Source organism: Vicugna pacos, chromosome 15, assembly GCF_048564905.1.
Source record: "Vicugna pacos chromosome 15, VicPac4, whole genome shotgun sequence".
Lineage (NCBI taxonomy): Eukaryota > Metazoa > Chordata > Mammalia > Artiodactyla > Camelidae > Vicugna > Vicugna pacos.
Window position 1 is genome coordinate 43,200,273 of NC_133001.1, and position 18,116 is coordinate 43,218,388.

At 53.8% G+C, this 18,116-nt stretch overlaps 2 protein-coding genes across 4 annotated transcripts in view; one reads left to right on the top strand and one right to left on the bottom strand.

Moving 5' to 3' along the window:
* CIB4 (calcium and integrin binding family member 4) overlaps positions 1 to 2,353 on the top strand; it is a 49,297-nt gene extending 46,944 nt beyond the window's left edge. The window contains exons 6-7 of one of the 2 annotated variants that reach the window (XM_072938338.1): positions 656 to 744; positions 2,156 to 2,353. In XM_072938338.1, coding sequence (XP_072794439.1) covers positions 656 to 744; positions 2,156 to 2,186 — 120 coding nt within the window. In that variant the 3' untranslated portion in view covers positions 2,187 to 2,353. The remainder of the gene's footprint in view (positions 1 to 655; positions 745 to 2,155) is intronic. The other variant, XM_072938337.1, reaches the window with a different exon arrangement.
* On the bottom strand, positions 730 to 17,790 carry CIMIP2C (ciliary microtubule inner protein 2C). 2 transcript variants are annotated; one of them, XM_072938336.1, is made up of 5 exons: positions 17,674 to 17,790; positions 7,384 to 7,657; positions 5,981 to 6,093; positions 4,077 to 4,247; positions 730 to 915 (listed from the first exon to the last, which is right to left on the bottom strand). In XM_072938336.1, exons 1-4 carry the CDS (start codon positions 17,745 to 17,747, stop codon positions 4,103 to 4,105), a joined length of 606 nt encoding a protein of 201 aa, XP_072794437.1. In that variant the 5' UTR covers positions 17,748 to 17,790; the 3' UTR covers positions 730 to 915; positions 4,077 to 4,102. The 2 variants fall into 2 exon arrangements, with proteins under 2 accessions (XP_072794437.1, XP_006197246.2); XM_006197184.2 differs by lacking the exon at positions 730 to 915 and having other exon boundaries at positions 4,041 to 4,247.
* Between the last annotated feature and the right edge of the window lie 326 nt (positions 17,791 to 18,116).

An 18,116-nucleotide genomic window follows, 5' to 3' on the forward strand; every position in this document is an offset into this window, starting at 1 on the left:
CATAGCCCAAGCCCCCCATTCCAAGAGGCCTTCCCACCAACACTGCAGGCAGTGCAGGCAGATGGGCCAACAGCAGCTCAGCCTCAGAGGGGCACATCCCAACGTCCCCTTCCCCACATTATCCCAGCACAACACGACGCCCAGACGTCCTGAGGGACCATCCAAAGTGTGACAGGACATGAAGACAGCCATGGATCCATTTGTCTTAAGACCATGAGAACCTTTTGGTTTGGGTGGGAACTGGGAGCAAAGATAAAACCGTGAAGGGTCATCGCTGCCCCTGCCCCTGCCTGTGCCCCTTGCAGTAGAGCCCCTGGTGGCAGAGTGACAGGAGTGGGTGGGGGTGTCACCTTGTTCATCACCCCGCACTCTTCTCACTATCAGGTTTGTGCTGGAGGCACCAAGAGACTCTTTCCACCATGAGGTTGGCCCACAAGGCCCCAGACCTCGGTGCCTATAACCTCGTCTCTCTGCGCCTCCATGTCCCTGTCTGGGGCGGAGCACCTGCCTCACAAGGGACTCAGGGAGGTGTGCTAAGCAGCTGGCAGAGAGCTGGGCTTAGTGGTTGGGCTCAGCATGTGGTGCCTGCCCTGACTCCAGTGCCCGCACCTCCCTCTGATTCTCTGCTCTCCACTCCTTCTGCACCCCTGTCCAGGTCCTGAGTGAGTCGGATCTGGACAATGACAACATGTTGTCTTTCTCAGAGTTTGAACACGCAATGGCCAAATCTCCAGACTTCATGAAGTAAGGTGTTCTGGAGTGAAGGGGATGCCCAGCACAGTGGGGGACAGGAAGGGCCCCTGGTCTCTCTTGGCCGGTGGGGCACCTCGGTTTTCCAAAGGAGGGTCATGAGTTTCCAGGGCACTTTGCAGATTCTTCCAGAATCAGCAAAACTGGAGCTTCTGAGAAATTAACCTGGAAAGAGACAGGGAGTGGGGTTTCAAAAGGCACGGGGGAAATTGGATTCCAGGCTTTGCAAACGATGTGGGCAGTCCAAACTTCGGGTGCTGTCCCTCTCTGGCGGCACAAAGCCCCCTGGGCTCCAGGACTGACCTGGGGAGTTGCCTTTGCCACTGTTCGTCCAGCTCCCCTTCCGCCCACAACCTCCACATGTCATGAGGAGTTGGGGATTTGCATGAGAGTGTGAAGATGCTGGTGATGGAACTTAGAGAATTCTAAGCATTTCCAATCCTTGTTTCAGCTGGAAAGGGGCCTGCATGGTCCTATCTGGCCCTAACACCTTTGAGGCGATTGGCCATTCCTGTGTTTCTCAGGCTGTGTTTGACAGTCTTATTTGGCTCCTTCCAGTTGTGGGAAATGAACCACCACTGGAGACAGCCTTTTCGTGAGGAACAGCCCAGTTAGAGGCCCCTCTTGTGCTGAGCTGCCCTTGTTTGCATGTGCCTGCTTCACCTGGGCCCTATTCTGCGCTTAGTCTTCAGTCTAGGTGACATTGTAACAAGGAAGAATGCTCCCTCAAGATGGTTTAACAAACCAATCAACAACGAACGAAAATAGCCCGAGCTCGGAGAGCACCTGGTCCAGAGCCCAGAGTCTCTCCCTCTGTCCTCAGCAACTCCGGACGTCGCTGTATGTGAAACTGGCAAACTCTGCTTTGTTAGACTTGAGGCCAAGTGGCCTCCCCACAGCGGTCAAGTTTAAACCTCTTTGGCTCCGAATGACCCTCAGGGAATGTCCCTCAGCTCTCACTCCAAATTCCCAGAGAGAGAATCTGAGTGGCCAGCTCCAGGCAGGTGTCCAGCCCACCTGGCTGGAGGAGAGGGCCCTCCATTCTGAGATGGCTGTGGCCTGGGCAGACTTTCTATAAAGGGGTCCACATTTGGACCACCCCAACCGAGTTCATTCCTCTTCCTCCATAACAGCCCAACACACGACTGAAGCCGAAATCCAGTCTGTCTTGAGTTTCTTCTTTCAACCTCTCCCTTTGCTTTCCGCTGATTCCAGCACCACAAGGTTCTGACAGCCTTTGCATTCAAGAGCTGCTCAAAGGAGCTTCAAGAAGGCTTTGGGTTGGCTTGGGAGAGCTTCAAACAGGCCATTACTCAAGAAAGAGACGAGAGAGGTGTGCACCCAGAAATGAGAGGCTGTGTTACGACTGTGGGCTCCAGGTGGCTCATGGAATTCTTTCTTTCAGCTCCTTTCGGATTCACTTCTGGGGATACTGATGTGGCCACAAATGCCTGATCTGACAGCCTCGAGGTGGACCCCTGGAACTCGGAATCTGAACCCCTGCGGGCACCAGGGGAACTCTAATTAGAAGAATGACTTTGTCCCCATCCCTTTCTCACTTCTAGAATACTGTTCTTTCAATAAAGCAAAAGAAGAGACTTTCCCTTGCTCCATCAGTTCATCATTTTTTGAATGCAGGACCACACAGAAGTACTTTTTATTAAGAACTGCTCATTCCAGGGTTTAAGTTTGCCAATGACACCAAGACTAGGATGGCGAGTCATTTCAAGGACAGGTTCAAATGCCAACCCATGTCCCAGCAGGGACCAGGCCGAATGGGGTGCAGTTGACCAGGAAAAGATAAGTCCTTCCCTCCCTTCCCTGGGGCCTCCCCCGAGCCTCTCTTCTCACATCTCCCATGCATGGAGCGGTCTTTCCAATCGGTACCTGGTTTCCCAAGACATTTTTGCCCCACTCGGCACCCCCGTGCCCTCAGGATGCAACAGTCTATGGCCAGCGATCAGGGCTTATTTACTTTGCTATTCCGCCAAACCCTGGAAGGAATTTGGCCATCCCGGGGACTCTTTGGGACCTAGGTGGTCAGGGACCCTGGGACACAGGAGAAGCCCCTTAGGGGGGTCTCTGAAAGCTGTCAGATGCCTACCTGACAGCCCGTGGTTTTTCTTGTTTTCACTGTCCTCAGAGGAGGACACAGGAGAAGGGCTGTTTCACCCTCACATGTACTTGAACCTGTTGTGGGTTCAACTTCAACCTGTTGTGGGTTGCCTTGCCTTTAGGTCCTGACTCACTTATTTAGGGGAAATAAGAGCCCTGTTGCCTGATGGAGTCCCTTAATCAAATCCAGCAGGTGATGGAAGTTGGAGAGCTCCTGTGGCATGGGCCCATACCTGGCCTGAGGTTCCCATCCCAGATCCTGTCTTCTGAGGGGCTGTTCCCCACATCCTGTGCCCTGTCCCGCAGGCAGAAGGCCTCCCAGGAGGCAGGAAGCAGGTGACAGCAGACACTCCAGACCCAGAACCTTCTAGGCCACCTCAGGATGTGACCTAGGAACCTGTCCCCAGTGTCCACTCTGGCCTACAGTTTCCTGAAACACAGAGATGCCTGAAAGAGCGGCTTGATCCTGGGTCAGCTCCCTCCTGTTCCCTTCTAGAAACAGTCCCAGGGGTCGATGCCAAATCAGCCTGTCCCTGCCAGGCTGGGCAGAATATAGAACGTGGTTTCTTCTGTCAGGCACCACAGGGTCCTCTGGGATCTGCATCATCTCTGCCCCTCAGTCCCCAAGAGGACTACACGCAGGGTGTATAGTGGGAAAACCAGAGCTTGGGAGCCAGAAAGGCCTGGGTTCAAATCCTGGCTGGGCCACGTCTAAGCTGCCTGAACTTGGACGACTGTCTCCCCTCTGAGCCCCGGTGTCTTTATCAGTAAAGTGAAAGTAACACCACCTCCCTCCCAGGTTATTGTGTGAACAAAACGATGCTGAGCCAGGGCTCAGGCCGGAATTCCTTTGCATCTGACACCAGTGCAAGCATTCTGGGGCCGCTGCATCCTCACTCTCAGACATGGGATAACGGGGCCTCCTTGATTATACCAGAGGAAGCAGACGGGAGGTATCTCTGTGCCTGAGTGACCTGCCACCAAGACTTGGGAGCCCCACAGTCCTCAGGGGAGAGGTGGGTGGGCCCAGCAGAGTCCTGGACATGGCTTTTTCTTGGCTTGAACCCCTGGGGCTGATCATTGCACAGGCCCTTCAGACACAGCACCGTGTGACTCTCAGGTGCTGTCCTGCTGTGTCCAAATGTTCCTGGGGCTCAGAGGAGAGGAGCCTGGGGTGATCATGGCTAAAGATTTTATTCCAAAAAGCCAACCTGGTCAGGGCCATGGCTGTCAGGCGTCACGCTCTGAACTCAAAGTAACGGTCCCTCCTCTGCCGCTCCTGTGGGGAGACCCTCTTCCCCGATGGGAATGTCTGGTAGGTCTTCAGGTTCTCGGGGGATGCTCTTAAAAGGTACCACTTCTTCTTCGGGCTCAGAGGAGGCCTGCAGGTGAGGATGGGCCAGTGTTATGCAGTGAGGGTGGAAAAGGCCCATTTCCCAGCCCCTGCTGCTGATGACCCTGCGGGCTACCCATTGGCTTAACAGCTGGTAAGTCACCCTGCGCTCAAGATGAGAATCACTTGTGTTTGCACAATGGGACAGTGGTTAAGAGCAAGGACATGGGTGTCAGGAAGCTGGGCTGGATTCTGGCCCAGTTCCTGCTAGAAGTGTACACATGTAATATGGACTAATGTTGGTACCTCTCTCCTCGCATTGTTTTGAGGAGTAAGTGAAGTAATACATACAAAGCACTGAATAAGGTGCAAACACTCAGTAAACATTATAAGAAATATGCTGCTGATGGTGATGGTGGTGATGCTGATGCTGATGCTGATGGTGGTGGCGGTGATGATGCTGATGGTGATGACAGTGTTAATGATGGTGGTGGTAAAGATGGTGATGATGGTGGTGGGTATGATGATGGTGGTGATGATGGCAACGATGGCAGTGAAACTCAGGGAAGGGCAAGGACTTTCCTCAGGCCACAGAGGTGATAAGAGGAAAGGTTGATCACAGGCACTGACCCTCTTCCTCTCAACCACCTGGTTGGTCCTCTGTGTTACATGTGAAGCCAGCAGCAGCAGCAGAGGCTGCCAGGCAGTTTGGAGAAGGAACAGAGCTGGGGGCATCCTGCGCTCCCCACATCTGCAAGAGATGTAGATCCTGCCTAGAGCAGTCTCAAGAGGAGATTTGTCCCCAGGTGAGGCCCTGCCCTGTCTCCAGGGATGGACTGGCTCAGAGCCACCCCAAGGGGTGGAAATGACCAACCCAGGGCCCTAGAGTTGGCATTGGGAGATCTGGGTTCCCTCCAGCTTTTACCTCCAATCAGACTTGCCCTGAGCACAAGTTTCCGAAGCCATCGCTAAGCCTCAGTTTCCCTATTTATAAAATGGTCCCATCTGTCCTGCAGAGAGGAACCTATAGAGGCAGCTAAATTTGTTTCTTTAAAAAAACCTGTAAACTCTATGAAAAAGGTTGCTGCTTTATCAGTAACAGTGATGGCAAGGCTCAGGCTCTTGAGGCAAACAAGGGATCTGCATGGAGTTGAGAATCGAAGATCTGTCCACCGACTCCTGATGCCCCCTGCTCCACAGCACACCTCACAGCACAGACTTCTGATTTCCCTGCCTGGGCGGCAGGAGAGAGCGAGGAAACCACATGCCTGGATTATCTCGCAGGGCAGAGCTGGCCTTCCCTGGGAGAGGAAGCTTTCCCAGATAAAAAACAGCAAAGAGTGGGAAAAGTGAGGAACTTTCATATTTATTAGCTAGACAGTTGGAATTTGAAAAATATGTACAAGTCCCTAGGAGAACATTTTTTGAATCTGGACAGGGCTGGAGACAGTCCCTGCTTTGTGTAGTACCCATTTGTGTCCGCCAGAGAGCAGCAGCTCCTTGCAGGGGGAGAAGCTTGCATTTTCAGGCCAGCAGAGATTGCGGGGTTTGCACCCAAACTCCTTAGTGCATCTGACCAGGAATACGGTCTTCCTGATTCTGCTTGTTCTGGTTCCTGGCATCCCTCCTAAGGCTGCCAAAACCGTGACTCCCTTGCTCTGTAACTCACCCTCTGCACTGTAGGCTCTTTGGGACTGAGTCTTAACTCATTTCTGGCTAAGAGCAGGTTCCCTGTGGGTGTGTGTTGTTGAATGCATGGATGAAGGGAGGGCAGGCACTCACAGGTCGGTGGGGATGGGGTACCGCTCCCACTCCCTCACAGGCAGCACGAAGTAGGGGACCCGGGGCACCATGCCCGTCTTGTCTTGATAGTACTCCCGATGCCGCTGGGCCATCTGCAGCTCAACCAGGGAAGAGACGACAGGTTGTTAGTGCGCAGGCGCGATCTCAGGCATCCGCAGCCCCTGCCTGGCTGTACCTGGGCAGGTGGTGGGGCATCGTCTCCCTTAATGTTCCTGGAAGAGTCCCCAGCCAGGTGTCCTCTCTGAGCCTCAGCTCCTTGTCTGGCTACTGGGGATAATGACATACACCAGGCCAGCATTGCTAGGGTGAGTAAATGAGGCAGGGGACCAGCAGAGGTAAGGGATGTGAAGCCCAGCTTAGTAAGTGGCACAGGGAAGCTTGGGGTGTGTGTGTGTGTGTGTGTGTTGTCTCCCTGCCCCTCTCTCCTAGGCAGGCTGTGCTCTGTGAGCCAAGATGGAGGTGCAGGCCTTCCCAGGCCCACAACACTGTCCCACAGCTCCTCAGAGTCTGACGGCATCCACCTGGTCCTCTCCCAGGGGAGGCTGCCTTCTCGTACAGTTCTCCACCCGGGGACCAGGAGGCATCTGTGTCCTTGAAATCAGGCCTGGAGGGATGTTTGCAAGGGAGCTGAGGGGGAAAGTGAGCTGAGGAGCAGCTCAGCCTCCCCTGAGGTGGGGGAGCGCCTGTGTGCCTGTGCTCCGCCGGGACGTGTCTGACCAGATCCAGGGAAGGCTTTATGAGCCGGAGGAGCAGAATAGGAACAACGGGGTTGTGGGCAGCCCCTCCCCACCCCCCATCTGCCTCTCTTTCCCAGAGGGCAGGTGGGGTCCACTCCGGGGCTGGGGCTGACTAGGGCACACCCTAGAGGGCGCTGTAGAGCAGGGCGGTGTCAGGTGGGCACTGGGATCCCGGTGGGCAGGTATGATTGAGAGGAGACTGGGGGCTGGAGCCGGGGTGGGGCTTAGCAGCCGTCAGCGCATGCTGTTCATCCTGTGGGTGAACCTTGGGGCTTTTGCTCAGAGGGAGGTAAGCCAGGGTCCGCAGAGGGAGAGGCTACTGGGTAGAGGTGAGGGCGGGAACATCCCCAAAGGCCCCTCGCTCTCGCTCTCCCGGTAGCAGCGGGAGCAGGGAAAGAGCCACGGGGGTCCCTGGAGTAGGGAGAGAGCAGGGAAGCAGAGTGCTGGGTCCCTCCATACTCCTCCAGCCAGACTCACCGGGTTCCCTGCTGGCTTTGGGACTCTGAAAAAGCAAATAGAGGCGCTCTGGAGGGTGAGAGGTCTCCCCTGGCCTCCAGCCATCACTTCCTCCCCATGCTGTGGGAGCGGGGGTGGGGGGGCACCAAGAGGGGGAAAGCTGGCAGAAGCCCCGCCTGGGCGGCCCACCTGGTAGAAGTGAGTGAGCTCGGCTGAGCGGGTACTGTCCAGGTTGAAGCGGGTGTAGCTGGGCATGTGCAGCCAGCGGTTCCAGGTGTGGGAGCAGTGACTCTGCACTAGGTCGGGGTTTGGGGAGAACATGGTCGGGAAGTGGCCACCCTTGCTGAAGGGAGTGTGGTTCTTCTCCAAGGCTGCGTTGCGCTGGTCCTGGAAGTACTTGAGGGTAGCGGTGCCATAGGGGGAGCTGAAGGAGAAGGCCACACCAGGAACATGGCCTTGGTACCTGGGAGAGCAGGGTTGGGGGAGGGAGACATGGGTGGAGGGCTCCAGGCTGGTTCCAGTTCCAAGACAGGACCTTAAAGACTAGGGGTGACATCAGGGGGCCCCACTGGTCATCTCTGGGCCTCAAGAAGCTTCCTAAGGTGCACTGCCCAGCTCAAGTCTCTGGGGAGGACAAGTGCCAGAGACCTGGTCCTCTGCCTCCCCACAGAGGTCTCTGCCCAGACCTCTACGACATCACCTCCCAGCCCAGGCGCTCACACAGGGAACAGGACACCTAGGGACCAGGACACCTGGGTGCCAGTCCTGACCCCCTCAGCGAGCTGTAGGCAAATCACTGTCCCTCACTGGCCCTCCATTGACTGAGGGGCTGGCCTGAGGATACAGGGACCTCCTGCAGCTCTGACATTCTGTGATGACCTCATGAAGGGACAGGGGACACAGTGACACATGATGAGTGTCAGCTCTGGTGTGGCCAAGCCCTGGGTTCAGAGTGCCGCAGCCCCGCTCTCAGCAAGACGGCCTCCCAAGGCGCTGCCCAACAAGCCTGGAGAGCTCGCCCAGGGCTCTGGAGCTGTGAGCACTTTATAAGGAGCTCCATCACCCTCTGCAACCAGGGAAGGGGCTGGTGAGAGGGCCAGCAGCAGGGCGAGCGCAGACCCCGGGACACACAGCACAGCCAACACGTGCTCTCAAGACCCCCAGTTATAAGGTTCACGCAGAGAGAACCAAGACTTGTGTCGGCAGAGGGAGGGAAGAGGAGGGGAGGGGAGCGTTGGTGACATCAAAGAGCTCGGGCACCAGACTTTGGACAAACAGCAGGAGATGGAAGCTCCGCCGTCAGCACAGCCTCCGTGGGCTCCCCAGCCTCTGAAACCTGGCCCTGCCCCCGGGTTGCCACGAGGTCGCCAGTGGCCTCTCTGCAGCGGTGGGCACTGTTCATCTCTCTCATCCTGAAATACCACTCTCTGCTCCTTATTTTCTGTTGGTTCTCACCCATACCTCTGGCCTTTCCTTCTCAGTCTCCTCCTGATGCCCCCTATCAGCCCACTCCCTCTGGGGTCTGTCCTGGGCCCACCTGTTCTCCCTGGTGATGGCATCCAGGCGGTGGCCTTAAACTTCACCTGTGTGTGGATGAGCCTCGATCTACATCTCCAGCCTAGAAGTTCCCTCCAAGCTTCAAACTCCTGTAAACAGTGCACATTAAATGTCCCTGGGCCTTATCCCCCACCTCCACATTCCAGAGCCCTGGAATCCTGCAGCATCCGAGGCTGCCCAGGGGCCAGAGTGGTGAGCAATGGGGCTGCAGAGTGGGCGGCGGCGGGGAGAGACCCTCCACTGCACTAGGGTCTTTCTCCAGCCTCTCCTCTCTCATTCCTTGGTCTCTGTCTGCCCTGAATTCTATGACCCTGGTGGTCCTAACCCCCTCCCTCCTGCCTCAGTGCCCTTCCTGCATTCCTTGCTGGTGGCCACATTTCCTGCCCTGGAAAGATGTGGGGTTGGTGAGTGCCTGTGAGCCCGTGGGGTCACCTTGGCCACTTCCAGGATGGAGCCCTCCTCTTTGCCATGGCTTGTCCCTGCCCTGGTCTGGAGATCCCTCCTCCTGCCTTGCCAAGGTCTCACTCACTCCCCCAACCCATTCCTCCCCATTTCTCTCAGCTTCCGTCCCTCCTGCTACCCGTCTGTGATCTCACCTCCCCTTTAGTGTCTTCCCTTCTGCCTGCAAACATGCAACACCTTTCCTTGATTCCCAAATACAAACGGGGCCTTGCTGCTTTCTTATCCACTACCCTTTCTCTTCCTTTATTTCTGAATGTCTCCAGGGAATCCTCTGTACTTCCTGCCTTCTCTTCTTCTACTCCTACGCTTTCCTGGACTTCCCTCTGTCTGACTTCTGACCCATCACTTAAGTGTGGGCTGGTGCTTTCTCATTAAGGTCATATAAGATCATCCAGTTGCCAAATCCAATGTCCTTGACCCCCACTGTCTCTGTAACATTCACACTGAGGAAGAAACGTAACGGAAGTGGTAGAAGCAGGGCCCCTGGGAGTTGGTGCTGTGTATGAAATGTAATGAGACGGTCAGTTCAGTCATCACAAGTCAAAGACAAGCGGTGAGGGTGCTTCTTCCTTCCTCCCAACGAGTCCTTCCACACTGGGGGCGGTCCCTCCAAGTGTCTCCAGCCCCCACGTGCTCGTCCACATTGATGGTGGAGGACCATCTGCCTGGTGAGGTGAAGCCCACTCTTCCCTCCCTTTTGCTTGGAAGCAAGGAAGCCCACCCTGCTCCTCCACATCCTGTTCTGAGGGGACACACTCTGCCCTTCGAGGGGAAAGCCCGCCCCAGCCCAGCTCTGGTGGCTCCTTCGGGGTTTCAACGTCAGCGCCATTCTCCAAGACCACTTGCCTTCTTTTATCTCACTTCTCAAGTGGTTCAGAACACAGGAAATGAAACAGGTGCTGGTCACCAGGTGTTGTCAAACCCCAACAGAGATAATGACGTGACAGAGGGAAAACTAAAGAAAGATGGCCTAGAACATTCTGCAGGGAAAAGAGCATGCATGACCCAAGAACATTGGACCAGCCAGTGTGGTCATTCAGGTATAAAGGCAGCTGCACCAAAGAACTCAGGAAATAAAGGGCCCAAAGCCGTTCTTGAAAGCAGTGTTCAGTGATGAAATCCTGCCAGCTAAGAGACGATCAAAAGAAAAAACTACCAGTCATGTAGAACATCTTCACAGCTATTTAAGTGCAGAAGTTGGAATAGCTACTAGGTGAAGGCTGGTTGCAGAAAAGAATGCAAATGTTATAAAACCTGTCAAAGGAAAAAGTAATTTAAGCAGCAAAAATTGGGGGGTGGGTGGAGGGGCAGCTGGAAGTGCACTTAGAATTTCTAAAGCAGAGTCAACCCCTGGCATCTAAAATTGAAACACTTTGGTAAAAATAACAGAATAATTACTCTAACCCCTTAATAGTTTTAATTCTCTCTTCCTCTCCCTCTCTGTCCGAGAGGCCTTTTAGAAGCTAAGACGTCTTGTGATGAATTAGCATTTATCTAGAGTCTAGCTCTTTTTCTGTTCTGCTTCAGTATCTTTCTCTTCAGTTAGGTTTGAGTAGGATTAAATTTCATGCTTTTCATTTTAAAATAGTAAACATGGTATGATCATATTTTTATAAAATTGTTTTGTCTATCTTTCTGTCCATCGATCCATTCACCCATCCATCTAGTCTTCTATCTGAATAGACACCTAAAAAGAAACCAAAAATGAGGTTTAGGCTCATTCTGGGTGCTTGGATTTGGGGTGATTTGTTGCTCCCTTCTTTGCACATGTAATATTTTTTTAGAGAGTCAGATGGCATTAGGAGCTACTTTATTGGGAACCTACTGTGTGCTGGCTTGATGTGTGCTGTCAGGAATACAAATCGCTCAGCGCTGCTTCCTCGAGCCTGCCCCTCCTTCAGTGTTTGAGTCACGGTGTGTGTGCACGGTGGCCCAGGCTCTCATGCTATTAAACGCCAGGAGGGAAGGCCATTCCCATGGAGGGTCAGGAGGGACTTTTGGTGGAGCTCCATAAAGGGGGGTCCCTTGGGGGAGGCATTGAGAAGAACCCCTGCTCCTCTTCTGGGTGCTAGTGTTCCCCAGAGTCCTCTTCTCTCTTCAGGGGACCACACCCTCTGGAAGAGCTCATGCATGTTAGACTTCCAACACTGGACACCCAGATCTGTGCCTCCAACCCCACCCCTTCTCCCCGCTACAGACCCACTCACCCAGCTGTCCACACGGGGCATGCCCAGGCACCAGATTCAGCACGATAGAAATGAGCCTGCTCCTCATTCTGGATTTCCCTGCCCTGGGTAACGCCATCCCCATCTACCAGAATCCACCAGAAACTCAGCATCACCCTGCCAACCGCCACATCCAGCTTCTCCCTAAGTCCTGCCTTTGCTCCCTGCTTAGTGACTTTTCCACTGCTCTCCCCTGTCTCACAGCTGCAGGTCCTTCTCTTTGCTCATCTGGTCAGCCTCGCATCTCCTAGCTAGACCCATAGACCAAGTGTCACCCCCTGCAGCCTGTCATCCACACTAACGCCAGAGCGATCTTTCATCACCAGACCACCACGGCTCACCTCTCTTTTCACTTCCCCGCAGGCGCCCCATGCCCCAGAAGTGCTACTCACATCTCTGGGGCCCCACGTGCTCTCCAAGTCTTCACACACATTTCCTCTACCCAGAAGTCTGCATCTCCTCCTGCCCCGTGGGGCGTCCCACCCTCACTCACAGAGCCAGGCTCTCTGTTGTCTTCCCTGACCACACACCCTCTACCCAGCATCACCTCCTTACAGTAGGATTATGATCCTTCATCCATACCCAGATCCATATTAGCTCCTCTCCTCTGCTAGTATGTGTTCTCCTTTATCCGCAGCACCTACACACCCCCGACACACAACAAGTGCACCATAAATGTTCACTGGAGGAAGCAGAAGTCCAGGAGCCCAGGGGCACCATGTCCTGGAACCATGGCTCCCATCTGCAGAGCACGCACCGGCACAGAGCGTCCCACCCACAGGGGCGGGCGCACCTCAAACAAAGGAGCTATAGAAATGTGCCCGTTTCCTCGTGATCCTTTTTGCCACCCCCAGGCTCTCTGCCACACTCCTCCTCTGCTCCCTGCTTTCCCGCCTTCTCTGAATGCCAAGATATTTGCATCCCAATAGAAGAGAAGCCCTGTCCTCCGCAATCCTCCAAAGGTTCTGCCTGGATCTGAATTCCACTCAGCACCTGCTGCTCCGGGTGGGGTGCGTGTGTGCACACACACATGCACGTGGTCATGTTTATTCAGCACTAGGCAGACAGCCTTGGCTAGTAAGTCTATGTCCCCGGACGCACTTGCATCTGTGAGCTGTGAGCATGACTTGTGCAGTTCCATGGTAGAGCCCTGTTTTCGCTGGGCATGGGGCCAGCCAAGGTAGAGAGAACAGGGGAACGACAGGTTTCACAACGGGGCATCGGATGGTCCTGACCGCTCCTGCCACACCTCCTCCTTGACCCCTTCACCCATCCCTGCCCCTCCCCAGCCTGCACACCACACAAGCTTGGAGACGGCGCTCAGCCTGGCCCACGGCAGAAGTCCACTGTGGTTACTGTGCACACAGGGAGCCCTCCCTTCCTGCTTCTTAATAGCACTGCTTGGCCCCACAGCCAACATTCGAATTAATTACTGTGCTCCATCAGGGATCCCATGAGCGACTTATTAACTAATTAACTTGCTACTATTCAGCATGTCCTCATTCCGCAAGTCCCTCTTCTCCACACACTTCCTGCTGAGTACGGTTCAGATCAGATCTCTCCCCTGGGCACAAACTTTCAAGGGGTCCCCATTGCCCGTGAAATTAAGAACAAATTAGGCCAGGCGCTCAAGGTCCTTCTTGGTGTGAAGCCCTGCTTTCCAGTCTTACCAACCTCTGTCATATCCCAGAGTAACCGAGCAGGACCTGATGGGGCCTTTCCGGGATGGAACCTCCCCACCGTGTCTTCTGCCTGCCTCTCATCAGTAGAAGAACTTTAGCCTCCGAGGCCTTTCCCTGAGTTCCGAAGAATAAATTTAATCCAGGAAGTGAGAAAATGCAGAAAGAAAGGAAAACAGTCAAGCAAGACAAATTAATAATAGTTTAGCCATTAAACAAAGCCAAGGTCCTATAGTTCCTCTTCAAGAACTATAGATAATATTCTGAGCCATGTCCTTTGAGCTGTTTTGCAGATACTGAAACCCCTGCCAGGTAGAAGAAGTGAACTGTGTGCTGCCCACAAGCATGAAGAACCTGACCAGCTGGAGCGGAAGGCTGATGAGGTTGACTCCCGATGGCCTCACCACCAACCAATCAGGAGAATGTCCATGAGCCGTCATGACCCCCACAACACCCCCCACCCCCCGTCTATAAAAACCTTTCCCTGAAAGCCTTTGGAGAGTTTGGATCTTTTGGGCACTAGCTTCCCAGACTCCTTGCTTGGTGCCCTGCAATAAACGCTGCAATTTCCTTCATCACAACATGGTGTCAGTAGGCTGGCTTTACTGTATGTGGCCGAGCGGACCCAAGTCTGATTCGGTAACACCAGCTGTGCCCTCCAGCCAAATAGGCCATGTGCTGCTTTAGAAGCATATCCTGTTGGTACCTGCACCCCATGACTTTCCCCGGGTCATCCCCTCCATCCAAAAGATGTTTCCTCCTCTCCCCACGTTGTGATCTTACCCATCCTTCAAGGTAGATTTCATCTACCTCCTTTCCCATCAGCCTCTTCTGACCAAGCGCGTCCGCTCCAGTGAACCGTCTTCACTCTCTGTGCCTCTCAGCTCTCAGTTCACATTCTACTGTGTTGTCATTACCTGGGCAGTATGTTCTTCCTTTCTGAATTATAAGCTCGTGGGGATAGAGGGCTGTCTTCTACTCATACTTACATCCCTGGCATTCCTGGCACTCAGTACCTGTTCTGGAAATATTTGCTGAATTGAGCTGACACATGGGGACACACTTCTAAGGGCTGATGATTATTCTGGATAGAAGGATGGTCCCTGTTACAAAGCCCAGGTGTCCAGGGCCTCCGATTTCCTGTTCTTAGGAAGGGTCCCCAGTTCCTCAGGGTTGTGTGAGTGCGTCAGTTACCTATCTGGGCACATGGACTCTCCTATATCCTCCTGGGAAGGTGGTCTTTGTTTTGTACCCCAGGATGTACTGGCCCGTCTCTCACCCTGAGAGGTGATCTGTTGGAATTACTGTACTGTGGTGAGCGGCAACCCATCTCTTCCCAGCTCCGCGTTGTGACGCCAGGTTGATAGCTTGAAATCGACTACAGCAGGAGTAGTTTTGCCACAGATAATGGGTGAATGCTACAAATCAAGGTTTTTTTCCCTCCAGAGAGCTGGTTGTTAAACATTTACCAGCACACCACTGAGTGTGCAGATCTGTTGTATGAGGATTCTGGGGGAGGGGACAAGGCCACCTCGTGGGACCACCCTTTAACAATGGCAAGTATGAAATGCACTGATACGAGGTTCTTGAGGCCCCCGAGGCCCAGGCCAGGCTTAGTGTCAGACATGGGCACAGCTGTCACTCCGGACAGATGGAGGGAGGCACTGGGGTAGAAGCCCGTCACACTCATTCCTGCTGAGAGCCACTGCGGGGAGCTGCAGGCACTGGGGGCAGCAGCAGTCTGGGTATAAATGAATGCACAAGGGCAGGTCGAGTGTTTGGACTGGGAACCTGGTGAGGTGTGATGGGAGGCAGAGAGCAAGGGGGTGGGTACCACCTGAACCTGTGCCTCTAGCAGGGAGCACAGAGTATCACTGAAGCCAGTCTCATCCCTTAAGAAGCCTTACCATCCCAGGAGTTCCCTGCTCACTGCAGGGATGGCACACAGGCCAGACAGTGGCAAAGTGTCTGAAGGCGGTGCTGCCCAGAGCAGCAAAAGACCAAATGGCGCATCCTAGCCAACTAGTCTGAAGGCCAGCATCCTGTCCCCCTTGGTGCTAGAATCAGACCTTGAACACCGTAGGGGTCCAACTAATGATAATAGCTAACAGTTGGAGGGATTGAAAAGAGGAGGGGTGCTGAAGTCACAGAGACCTGGCTGGGTGACTTGATGAATGACTTTGGGCAATTTCTCATCTGGGTTGTTGTAAAGGGTTTTGTTGTTGCTGTTGCTGTTTGTTTGTTTTTAAATTTGTAAAAAGCCCAACACAGTGCCTCGCACATAGTAGATGCTTATACACGGGGGTTCACGGTGCTACTACAGGGCATCAGGGATCTGGTTCCAGCCCAGCTCTTCCTTCACCAGCCTGGAGCTTAGGCAAGTTCCCCACAGACCTTAGTGACCGCATCTGGAAAGGGATGGGAAGGGCTGGACTACATGATTCCCGAGGTCCTTGACACTGTAAATATTCTCTGCCTCTCTGAATACAACTGGTAAGGGGGATGATTTGAATGTCAGAAGAGACTGGCTGCACTGAAAATCCTGTGATTAATGTTTGAAAAAACATTCAGAAATAATAATTATCCAAGTGTGGTGAGGAATCTTGGATTCTTTCAGTACGTTAACAAAATTGCCAATGAGGTAGCATTTAGACACATGAGACAACTCAATTCATTCCTTGTTGAAAAGCATCTTTAGGGAGAGCATATCCCTCCCAGAAAGATCCAGCCGAAAAAGCAGCACGTACAGGCTCAGCTGCTCAAACTAGACCATCTACGCTTGGAGCCTTATTTACGATTCACTTGTTGCCACAATTTCTAGAGCAGTCACAGGACAGGGCGCTCAAGGGAACTGCAGACAGGCGGTGTAGCTAGAGAAGCATCCTGGGATTGCTTCTGAAACTCACAGCTTCCCACCCCCACAACCCCAGACAGAGTTGGGGAACTGTGAGGGGGAGGGTTAGGTTCCAGTTGGAGACTGTGGGGGGCTTAAGAAAAAATACATCAATGTATAAAATCAAACCTCATGATAAACACCCATAATATGGTGTTAACACCACTATCTACAGCTGCAAAAATGGCTTTGAGCTAAACCTTATGTATTTAGACCAGACTGGGAACCCCTGGGGGGAAGCCCCCAACTTGTTTGCCTTAACCCAACATCTGGCACATCCCAAGCACTCAACACATCTTTATCAAAGGAATGCCTAAACGATTGAAAGAATTAATAGGGAAGTCTTCCGTCCTTTCCTAACACACCTGGCTTGACTTCAGGAAACAACTGTGACCTGGTAAATCAGCTTTGTCTGATGTGGCCAAAGTAGCTTTCAAACTCTCCCAGATCCAAAGAAAGGCCCTGTCCACAAATGGGCTGGACTAAAACTACAGCACCTGCCCCTATTTACTGCATTCCCTCTGTGTGCAGAAATAATTTTAATATCACAGCCCCGCAATGTCATGCTTATTCTGCAAGATGATCCAAATGTCATATAAAATATAGTGTGAGACCTTTTCTTCGTTTCACAGTCTGTTTAGTTTGCAGAAGAGAGCATGTGTTTTTTTCAACCACATGGAGATCCTGCCTGCAAAACTCTCAAGATATTAACTTCATTCATTCATTCATTCATTCACTCTATACAAATGTGCTGATACTTTGCTGGTATCTCAGAATCCAGCCCCTGCCCTCAGTGCAGACATTGATTTTACGTAGGAGAGAGAAGACAATTTACACCCTGGAGGAAGAGGTTAAGAGTGGAAATCTCAGATACTTTGAAAGAAAGGGCCAAAGAATGGAAAGAAACAATCAGACTTGCATCTTAGATGTTCGGAGTGTGAAAAAATCCAGAGAAACGGAAGGTAGGCTTGGCCCTTCATCCAAAAATGCTAAAGACAGGGCAGATCTCCCAGCTGGGAGGCTTTCAAAGACAGCGGTTCTGCGAGGATTAAGTGAGATCAGTGGGAGAACCGACCATTAGGTCGGTGGAGAGTGCGCACCACTAAATGTTACTGCCGGTCTTGCCTTGTCAGATTCTTCCAGCCCTGCCCGCCCCGGGCGCCCAACCCATCTCCTTCGCTCCTTCAACCAACAGATACTAATGTTGCCGGAATCCTGGGTGCCCCGCACTGTGCTGGAGGCCGAAGAGCCCGCTCCTTTCTCGGGGACTCCAAAACCTCTTGTTCCTGCTCGGTGTCTCCAGACACCAATCCCACAGGCAGTCGCCCCCTTCTCCTCCCGACCCGGACCCCACTCACTGTTACCCCGAGCTGGGGTGCTCCTCACTCGCTAGGGACCCACTTCCTACTGAAGGGGATCTGGAGCTCCCCGCCGCGCCCAGCCACTGCCGGCTGAGAGAGCGCAAACCGCCCCACCCCGAGAAGGCCACCTAGGTGGTCGGGTGAAAACTTGGCGCCCGGGCCCTTCAACCCCCAAGGCGCAGGGGTAGAGTTTTCGAGGCGAGGCTGGAGGCGGGGTGGGGGGTTGCGGAGGGAGGAGAGAAGACGTCCCCAGGGGCTCTGACCCCCAGGCTCGGGCGGGGTCTAGTATTCGGAGGTCTTACCCGGGCATGAGGCCAGGAGGCGCGTAGGCGGCATTGAACTCGGTCAGTAGGGTGCCTGCGCTGCGGGAGGCCATGGTGGCGGCAGGGAGCGCGCAGCGAGCCCAGGGTGCTCCTACACCACGGTCAATAGCCCGGGTCACCAGGCAACCGTGAGCCTGGCAACGCCTGGGGCGGGGGGGGGGGGCCGTTCCTGGACCACTCTCCCCCTCGCTGTTCCCTTACTGGAGCAGCACCGTGGGGCGCGCCCAGAAGATGCCCCCATCTCCACCTGCTCTCCTGTGTGAACCCACAAATCGCTGCTCCTACTCAAGCCTCCACTTTCGCATCATTGGGCGCATCTCAGAGCTTCACTGCTGGCCCAAATTGTTGATGCTGGGATGAGGGACGGATGTGGAAACGGTGGGGGAGTCCCGGGCGGATGCACTCTAAGTGTCCTTCTGTCA